Source organism: Anopheles funestus, chromosome 2RL (genome assembly GCF_943734845.2).
Source record: "Anopheles funestus chromosome 2RL, idAnoFuneDA-416_04, whole genome shotgun sequence".
NCBI classification, from domain to species: domain Eukaryota; kingdom Metazoa; phylum Arthropoda; class Insecta; order Diptera; family Culicidae; genus Anopheles; species Anopheles funestus.
The window spans coordinates 15,134,582-15,144,773 of NC_064598.1; the positions used below are offsets into that span (position 1 = coordinate 15,134,582).

A 10,192-nucleotide genomic window follows, 5' to 3' on the forward strand; every position below is an offset into this window, starting at 1 on the left:
CATTTGCGCGAACATTCACCGTGTCGTGTGTTGTAAATCCTACAAGCTTTGCTAGAGTTGATCTATTTTTTTTTGGTACAAACCTTAAGCAAAACGTTCTGATGAAATGGTTAAAGTTGGTGGAAAACAGAGGAAAATTATTTCACCACTACCACCGAGGATGGTAATTATGAATCAATTATGCATTAATTCTTGGTTGGTACGAATAATTAATTATGAAGCCGAAGCGCCTACGTTTGAAAGTACATTTTACAAAGTAATCTTCGGTAAGGTGAAAGCCAACGAAGACAATACGCGAAGTAAGGAGTGAGAGAAATGACGGACCAACCAGAGTGATTAATTAACTTTTTTAGCCATAAGAACAAAAAATTTGATTACTTAGTTGTTTAAATGGTTTTGAGGAAAAAAGAACAGTTTAATAATTAAAACGCCCACAATAAAAATTAATTTAGCTTGTTTAAAACAAAATTCTGCATAAATAGACAGATTATGTTTAAAACATTTTAAACAACTTTTCATATAATAAAAAAGCAATTTATTTGGTGGAGGCGCCTAGTACTTCACTAAAAAAGTAATAAAATTCAGCTTTTATGGTATTTTTTTTTTAATTAATTTTTTTATGTTACTCGCATTGAAAGTAAAATATTTAGAGATGTTTTACATTGAAGAAAACAATTTCCTCTCAACAGAAAAAACCATACAAAAATAAGAAACCATTAGACATTCACTAAAATATTTAGTTCTTGGTAGAGGATCTTCTCGGAAACATTAGACCCATTTAGCTCTCTATGGTTAATTGATGAGTTTTTATAGCTGCACAAAAAAAACGAAAAGAAAATCTCCCAAAAACATCTTCGAGGAACTGTGCATAATTCATGTACGTTAAATACAAATGAATGGTCAGTGAAACAATTTCTCACTGGTGAAACTTGCTTCAGTATTTACGTTGCATGTGCTTCAAATTGTCATAATTGACATAAACACATTCCATTACAGAATGGAAAAGAATGTTTCAGTATTTATTGAATAAATCAAATGCTTCCCTTTATTATGCTTATCAAGTGTTTCATCACTTTTATCGTTCGTCAGCATTCGTTTCTTGGAATAAATATATCTTACCCAAACAATTTGTTGCAGCTTTTCCAAATGTATCAATACGGTCGTTTGTTTTTACTCTTGGCACAAGATAGGTAGCGCTTGGTAGAAAAACCGCACAGAAGAAGTTTGAATTTCCTCGAATCAATACACGTACATCGAATGTTCCATCGATAGCATTGTTTTGTAAACTTTTATGCTCTGCGCTGGTTGGGAAATTTTGGTACCACATTTCTTCGAAAACGATCCCTCATGGCCCCCTCATGCCAACATGTAGCAGTTTAGTTATTTGATTTAATGTAAATGTTTTAAACAAATTTAATTTACTATTTTTAAAGCTTGCATCGTTACCATCCAGCACATGAGAAAATATTTCACATTAAAATTTGTTTACTCCCCTCTGACACATTTTACGTTCTGTTTTGCTAATTTTCCAGCCTGCCCAGCACACTGACCGCGCTCCGGATGCAATCAGCGGTGCCGTAAAAAGCGGATGTCCTTCACAAACGCTGAAAGCCTCACTGGGCAACTATCCGAACTATAACTAGCCAGCGTCGATCGGTAGCAAATAATTTCCGGCACATCAATTCCAACCAGTCCCCATCCCAGAAGTGCCCCATCCCACGCCAAAAAAGGGTGTGCAAATAACCTTTCCATCACAAGCGATACTTCACTCTGCCAACCTCAACAGGAGTTACGGGTGGGGTCGTTGGTTTGCTATTGAATTATAACATTCCCATACTTCTGTTCTGTGGTGTGATCTAGAAAAAGTGTAGGGACATCGTTTGTGGGTGTATGTGTGAACGCTTTGATGATGTAGCATGGTTTATGGTGTAGAATTTGTTTAATGAAATTGAAACCAGTCCCCAAAAGTGTGTTTGCTGTCCGTCCCGACGAAGGAACAGTCTTTGCATAGCAAGGAAATGGGTACAGGACAGCTACCTAACATTCCAAGACTGATGATTGCAAGTAAATAGGAAGTAAAAAATCCTTCTCCTAACCCGTTCAAAAGAAAAAACCGAAGCCGAAATATGTGGTTATGAGTGAGTGAGTGAAATAAAACAGAATCACCGTATTAAGCGGTACAGTGAGATGAGTCCACATACCAACGGCAGTGGTTAAGTGATATAGTCTGTGAGCAAAATAGACCGCATGATGGCCATCAATGGAACCACCATCACCACCAGTGCGTCGGTCATCATCAACTATACGGCGGCCCTGTCGACCACCTACCAGGAGCTGTTTGTCAATCTGCACGAGACCGGCCTCGGGACGGTGTTTGACGAACGGCATCGGGTCAACGGGACGATCGGATGCAGCCGGGCTTGCCTATCGTGGAAGAAGCTCGTTCTGGTAGCGCTGTTCTGTCTGCTGATAGTGATCACGGTCGTCGGCAATACGCTGGTGATCCTGTCCGTGCTGACCACGAGACGGTTGCGCACCGTCACGAACTGCTTCGTAATGAGTTTGGCCGTTGCCGACTGGCTCGTCGGTATCTTCGTGATGCCACCCGCCGTCATCGTGTTCGTCGTCGGTACGTGTTTTTCCCTTTATATTTCGTTCATATCTTTTCGCCCGTGTGTGAGGACCGTTTTTTCCCCTTTCCTGTTCAGTTCCGCTTGGTAGCTCATTTTTGTATTAATCTCAAAACCTTCCCGGATCAGTTACGGTGGTCCACGTCGTACCGTGCCGTGCGTGTTCACGTCGTACCAACTTGTTGCCCTTCAAATTTCACAACCGCTTTTTTCCGTACGCTTCTGAGGATTAATTCTACGCGTTTCGCAACCTCTAGAGACGCATCCGGGCTGGTCCGTCTGGCATGATATTGATAGGCGTCGGCTTACACGCGTACGCCTGTCAGTAATCTCGGGTGCCTCCATGTTTTTTTTGTTTTTCCTCCATTTTTTTTTGGGCAACCTTTTATCATATTCTCCCCGTACTTAGCGCTTAGCAAATCTTGATCGGGAGCTCGGGAAAATTATTCCATATGTATGATTTCGTTGTACATTTATCTTTTCTGTTTTTTTGGCCAAATCCCTCCCAGAATTTCAAGGCCGGGACGGGTTCGCTTGGTACAGTTTTCTGCCTCGTTGCCAATGAAAGATGATACGAGCGCATAGCATACCGGCTTATGCTTGCCAGAGCGTACAGGTACGAGTGTGTAAGCACGCATCATGTTAATGCTGATTGAGCTTGCCAGAAAGCGTAACAAGTGGTGGCAGATGACACAGATAGCACACTGGCAGACAGTGCGCTGTAAAGCTGTTTGTCATCGAAACTTCATTAAAGCTCCATTAGGTAAAGGTTGCATTACTCGAGCGGGAAATCTGCTACAAAACATAATACCAATGTAACAAATGAAAAATCTTCGCTCGCAAAAGAAATAGCTAATAAATCCACAAAACAACCGGAATGAAATCATTTTGCAGATTATGCTTTTCGCCTACTCGCTGTACGACAACAACAAATGACAGGAGCGATCGTCAAAACACCGATAAAACACTTCAAGTCAATTGTTGGCAAAAGTATGCCGGAAAGACAAACAAGCTTTAGAAGCATCCGTTCGGTACCCCCTGCCGGTGCAAGAAATCAAAAGAAAAAGTGCACACGAGGGACCACGAGTTGGAAGGAAAATACATTTTTATTCTTCTTCCCGTGCTTTGCCGAACACTTTACCAAAACCATTTCGCAGGGCAACTCTGGTGAAGAAAGCGCGAAGAAAGTTCATTATCGTCCGCACGGAGCTGCTGAGTAAATAAAATTAACACAAATTTCTGCTACTATAGCATGGCAGATTGGCTCACTGGCGTGGCGCTTGTTTGCGTACGCGTAACCGAATCCGGCGAACTTTTGCGGATGAAAGTGAAAGTAATCCTTTGAATCTACAAACCAAAAAAAAAACCCCTACGATATTGCTGTTTTCGTCTGATCGTGTGTCTCCCACCCTTATTTCCCGGTGGTTCTTCCTCTTATTTCCCGCACTACCACAATTTTGCTTCCAAGCTGGGAAAGCTGCTGTACTTTAGCTCTTGCGTGTGTGTGTGTTAGAACTTTTTGTTAACCTCATCTGTGTTCGCGTTTCTTTATTATCCTGCGTTTTTTTCTCATCCTTTCCCTCCTCGTTCACAGAATCATGGCAGCTTGGGTGGATACTGTGCGACATTTGGATATCGCTTGACGTGCTGCTCTGTACGGCCTCCATCCTTAGTCTCTGTGCAATCAGCGTTGATAGGTATATAGGGGAGGGTGGCGCACGGTTAAAGCAAAAGATTGTTTTTAATGCGTTAGTTCGGTTGGCGGTGGTATATTTGGCTTTTCTTCCTGACAGATATCTGGCTGTAACGCGACCGCTCACCTACTCGAAACGAAGACGCTCCAAGCGGTTAGCACTGTTGATGATATTCGTCGTGTGGTTGGTAGCACTAGCGATCACCTGTCCTCCCATCCTTGGCTGGTAAGTACGTCAATGGCAAAGTCGAGTAGTCGGCAAATACTGCTTAACACATAGACACATCTCACCTTACGATGGAGGCGGTTTTTTTTTGTTTTTGTTTCGGGGGTTGTTGCGATTGGATTAGATGCTCAATTCACGGCTATCATCCTAGCGACATTTTATCTCTACAGCTTCTATCCGAATAGGACGCAGCATCGTTACGAGTGTGCAAGTCGTACTATTTTTATTCCATTCCACCCACGTACCACGTGAGTGAAAATACTGTGAGATTCCCAACAGCTGCCTAGTGAACGACGTGTAGCGGATCCGTTAACCCTTACAGGGTTTTTCGATTTTTGTCCGTACTGGAGATGAGAATAATAAGTGCTCTAGGTGGTGAGTTAACTCCTAGTGAGTGACTCACACGAAAGAGTTGATTCTTCGAGTGATTCTTAAATTTAACATTGTTGACGAAGTGGAGTGGTGTGGTGAAGTTAGCCTAGCCTCAAGGATTGATATCACTCATGAAAGATTGATTTGAATCATAGAGCTGTTATTTGACTCTTGAAAGAGTTATGACGATTTGACCTTTGACTCACTCACATGAACGACTCATATCACTCGTGAGTTAAATAATTCGTAAAAATGTAATTTGAAATATCAAATTTTCAACCAGATTGGTTGGGATTCAATCTAATTGGCCAGAGATATTGTAGCGATTAGTGATGCATGGACAAAATGTAGGCACAAGTGTCATTTAGCCAAATCAGAAGACAGATTGGCGATCCGTTGCATGCCGACCGAATTTTGAGGCAAAGTTGGGCCAAAAATTAGGAAAATGTTACGGTTTCACAAACAGGGTATGTAACTTGGTTCCTCGATTAATAAATCACTTTTCACTATGCGAAAACCCCCTTACAATGTATTTGTAACTATAAAAAAAATCAAATTCTTTCCACATTGCATAGCCTCCGAACCACCCTGTACAAAAAATTGACACGCAGATGAGTGACCGTGAGAGGGAGGGTCCTTCTTTCAGACTTTAGCCAAATCAAGTGCGCGGAAAAGGAAAAAATTGCAGATCCAGTCCGAACTGAATCGAAAAACCCTGCAAAATGTCATCGACCAATTGAAACGGACGGTCGCGTATGGTCCGTTGCAGTCATAAAACTCTGTGTGTCCCATACACTCACAATGAGATGAATGCCTGGTGTGTTTTCAAATATTGATTCCGAAAACATTCGCTAAAGTACATGGTTTGTGGCTTTGATGACCATTAACAGTCGATCGAAAGCTGAAGGATATCTTCAATTTCCTCTCCACGAACCAGTAGCGTTTGGCTAAATTGCTTTTACGATGGCAAATAGTTAAACCATGCCTTGTTTCCCACGGATGCTACCATCTCATCACGTGCCACATTCCATTCGGTTCGGTTTGTTCGCAAAAAAAGCTTTTCTGCTTTCACTACCAACCCTTGTCACATTTTCCTTCTCGCCGCATTGGAAAATTGTCCTTCACGTCATTTTCCACGATTTGACTTTTTAACCAAGAGATTAATATGATCGTTCAAGTGACAGACAAAAAAAGAGGGTTTTAGTTTTTTCGACATTTTTTTTTTATTTTTACTTTCGCTCGTTGTTATTGAAAATAAAAATAAATCAACGTTACATTGGAATGAAAGATCCCACACAGGGTGCAAGTAACCGTACCGTAACGGTAAGGTAACCGACAATGAATGACCTTTTTAGCAAAATTAGCTTGAACAAATCGGTAGCAGCTTCAGTATGAAAGGTAGCGTCGAAGTCCGATGCATACCTTCGGAGAAATCCGTCCAACTCCAGGCGGTTGCTGTTTTCATCGGTACTTGAAAGACAGCATTGCAAAGCCGCAGTCGCTAAAGCTAGCGAAAGATGTCAAGGATACAGGGACAAAGATGAAACCAACGGCAGCAAACAACACGCATCCATCATATGGTTAAGGTTTCACAATTTTTTTGAACGAACTCTTAAGGACGGGTTTGGTCACCAACGCCAGCATTGGTCAGCCTTTTCCCAGAACAAGGACTGTTCTTTGCCAGCCGGTACAATGAACGCCGTATAGTGTAGCTGAATGATAGCTCGTGAAGCGTAAATATCCCAATTTATGTTAAGCTTAAGTTCTTTTTTTTCTTTTAAGGGAATGGTTTTGTTGTGTTACTGAAAAGACTTTTTTTCATCGGGAAATTCTTTTTAAGATACACAAACGATGTGCTTTCTTCATCGAACAGTTGGAACCATTTTTGTTTTTTTTTTTTTTGGGGGCAGTTCGCATTTTGCCTTCCATCGTTCCGGCAGGGAAACCGTGTAGGTTTTTCCCGGTCGAGGTTAAATTCAATTCCGAATGTTTATTCAAAAGTTCACAAGTCACTACCGGCCGGTGCTTAATCTCGCGTACACCGGTAAGCTGTCTGACAGATACACTCGAGCTGTCCGTAAGTGGATTCACTTGCAAAAAATTTTAATCTCCACAAAATCAATTACCCCGTACGCTGCAAACTTTAGCAAGCGATTCCATACGGTGTACGAACCCGAAAACTTTCATGTTTCACCATGCACATGATCTCGGATGGAGCCCGGCGGATATATTATGGCCCTCGAAATGGTTTCTAACTGACTTTTTTTTCTTCTTCATTCTTTTTTTTCTTTCTGTCCCCATCAACGTACACTCTTGCACGGTGCGCACAGGTACGATCAGGATCGAAGGACACTACAAAGCTATGAGTGCCACTACAACCAGAACAAGGGCTACGTCGTGTTTTCCGCCATGGGTTCCTTCTTCATCCCGATGACGGTGATGCTGTACGTTTACTCGAAGATATGTTGTGTGCTTACGTCGCGCCAAAACCGGATGACCAAAACGGAGGTAGGTACGAATGACAGCGAAATCGACAATCGGATCCAAAATGGTGCGAGTGAGAATCATTTTTGACAGTAAGCCCGTACTCCGGCTTCACACCTTCGGCGATACGAGGAAGGATGACTTTTCCGCCCAAAAACTGAAGTATCTCTTCTGGGGATGTTTCTTCCCCCAATCTCCACCCTCACCCACCCTCTCCCCAAGGGGTGTGAAACAAGCCCGTTTGGTTTCGTTTCGAGCGAGAAATGTATGTGTGTTGTGGGATTTAATTTGAAGTTTGTCCGTTGTTATGCTAATGAGTCGCCCACGGCGCAACGTTGGGACGCTTGTTTAGGGATTGTTTTTTTTTTTTGGTTTGGGGTAGGGATGTACTTAAAATTCCGCAATCATAGATTTTTACGTAATGGAAATTACATCGTCAGCGGTAAGCGTTTTAATTGCCTGAATGCTTTTGTTGCAGAAAATTTATCAAACGTTTGCTGCGGTAAAGTAGCATAAAGGGACTTAATTATTTCCACGCAAGCGAAATAATAATTCAATGCATCGTACTGTAATAATTAGGGGGGTTTTCAGATTGTGACGGATTAGGTAGAAATAGTAGAAAAAAATTATTCAATTTCATTAGAAGAAAAAATCATATCATCAATCATCATTGAAATAAAATTTAAAATATTTCAAGGTTTATTTAAATTAATAAAATTAAGGCTATAAATATCACTTACCTTAAGCAGAAGTTACTTAGAGAAAGTGTTCAGCATCATTGTTTTTCTTCCCTTTTTTGTTTGCGGTCAATTTCCATGAACCTTCTCCAGCCAGCCAGAACCTGTTAGGAAGGGATTTCGTTAAATATTAGTCTAGGGTTTTTAGATTCGTTTATCTTTTAGGTACGCAACTAGACGAACTCAAGTCTCTCTGTGGCCCATCCCGTGCGTAATGTTTAAATGTAAAGCGAAGCCAAATTTGGATACTTATTGTCTGTTTACTTTTTGACCTTTTCCTTTTCTCGTTTCTAACTTCTGCTTCGTTTTCTATCCTTTACGGTAGGCAACGGAAAAGAACTGCGATATCGAGGTGGATAACTGCACCTCGGATGCGGACACCAGCCCGCGACAGATGGTGAGTGGAGCGTACGGTGGACGACACGCACTTCCCGCCGGCCACTATCCGAATGGAAGCAGCAGCAACAACACTTCGCATCAAACGTTGTACGAATTTTTAAGCTCCACACGCACAACACCGAACGTGGCGTCACGTGGCACACAAAGCACTACCACCCGGAACGGTAGCAATGCGAGCGGCATGTCAAAGTTTTCGGGCGCCACATTTGAATTGCGACCGATTAACACCGTGCAGTTTAGTGCAAGTCAAATTTCGCTCTCGGAATCGTGCGCTTCGAATGTCACAAACAATGCGACCAAGATACGGCTGCACGGGAAACGTATCCCGATCCGCATTTCCTCGCTGAAGCGTGAAACGAAGACCGCCCAAACGCTCAGCATGGTTGTGGGTGGGTTCATTGCCTGCTGGTTGCCATTCTTCGTGTACTACCTGCTGATGCCATTCCTGCCGGACGATTCGAAAAGTGACGATCTGATGGAGTTCCTAACCTGGCTCGGGTGGATTAACAGCGCCATCAATCCGTTCATTTACGCGTTCTACAACGTTGACTTTCGGGTAGCGTTTTGGCGCCTCACACTACGGAAGTTCTTCAAAAACAAGCACAACCTCACCTTTTACAAATCATAATGCGGATCGAGCCGAGCAAGAAAAAAGACAGTGTGTCGTCAGTGTTTCGTTACTTATTACATAGAATGGAAATAAATAAATAAAAAAAAACGAATTAACTAGAAGTTTGTGTTGCCTGTTTTGATCCCGTTTTGCCGATATGCCCGCCGGAGATGAAGCGGCTTTTAAGGATTCGCAATAAATTGTAAATCAATTAAGGTGCTGTACATGCTACGTTTTCAAAGGATCAAACAACAGGTTCCCAGAAGTATGAGGGTTGGTAGGTAGCTGGTGTATTTTTTTGTTTTTTTTTCCTGCGATTGAATTCGCATCGTTGAAAATGAAAAATAATTTTCTCTGCCCGAGGGCTGCGGCGTACAAAAACACAAAGTCAATAGTAGTGGTCTTTTATGTTTTGTGTGCAATTTAAACTAATTGTTTTCGCGAATATTGCATTCTATCGTTTAATGTAAGAGAGTAACGATATATGTTTGAATAATTAGTTTAGCTTATTAAATTAGTGGTAAATAAATAAAAGTTTCTATTTGATATATTTTAACTAATGAATTTAAAAAAAACATATCATTTTAAAATAGCATTTCAAAAGCGATTAATATCGAGAACAATATACTTACAGACTTAAAGTATATTTTTGTTCTAAGTTATAAGCTGCCTCATTGTCTCTTCTCTCTTTTGTTCTACAAGAATTATTTTTACCATTTTGTTATTTTCGCTTGCATATTTTACAGCCCATCACCCCCGTTTACGATCACATCAAATGCCAATGGGTCAAATGTTGGTTAATTAATCATTTAAAAAATAATCATTTTAATTCAAATTTTAAATTTAAAAAAAAAAATTCTTGTCATGTAGTGGGTATATTCCATAAAAGCTTACCATTTTGAGAAAGCTCATGTAAATTTTATTTTCTTGTGTGCAATGTTGCATGCCAGAAAGGATATTTGGACACGAAAGCTTTTGAATGAATATTTTCCTTCGCCTTTAACACAATGGAGACGCCTGGTCGTTCATGAAATAAATGCC

The 10,192-nt window shown here is 41.2% G+C and overlaps 2 protein-coding genes across 3 annotated transcripts in view; one reads left to right on the forward strand and one right to left on the reverse strand.

The window, feature by feature from the left end:
- LOC125764919 (alpha-mannosidase 2) overlaps positions 1–8,227 on the reverse strand; it is a 142,915-nt gene extending 134,688 nt beyond the window's left edge. The window contains exon 1 of the mRNA XM_049429638.1: positions 8,146–8,227. The gene's annotated coding sequence lies outside the window, so the exon portion shown is untranslated. The remainder of the gene's footprint in view (positions 1–8,145) is intronic.
- Positions 1,698–9,637, forward strand: LOC125765036 (probable G-protein coupled receptor No18). 2 transcript variants are annotated; one of them, XM_049429888.1, is made up of 5 exons: positions 1,698–2,629; positions 4,225–4,327; positions 4,424–4,549; positions 7,252–7,429; positions 8,468–9,637. In XM_049429888.1, exons 1-5 carry the CDS (start codon positions 2,248–2,250, stop codon positions 9,167–9,169), a joined length of 1,491 nt encoding a protein of 496 aa, XP_049285845.1. In that variant the 5' UTR covers positions 1,698–2,247; the 3' UTR covers positions 9,170–9,637. The 2 variants fall into 2 exon arrangements, with proteins under 2 accessions (XP_049285845.1, XP_049285844.1); XM_049429887.1 differs by having other exon boundaries at positions 4,225–4,549.
- Positions 9,638–10,192: the final 555 nt, after the last annotated feature.

Coding starts and splice junctions, on each gene's coding strand:
- LOC125765036 (XM_049429887.1), top strand. CDS start 2,248: ATGATGGCCATCAATGGAACCACCATCACCACCAGTGCGTCGGTCATC. Junction 2,630..4,224: donor CGTCATCGTGTTCGTCGTCG/GTACGTGTTTTT, acceptor CCTCGTTCACAG/AATCATGGCAGCTTGGGTGG. Junction 4,550..7,251: donor TGTCCTCCCATCCTTGGCTG/GTAAGTACGTCA, acceptor CGGTGCGCACAG/GTACGATCAGGATCGAAGGA.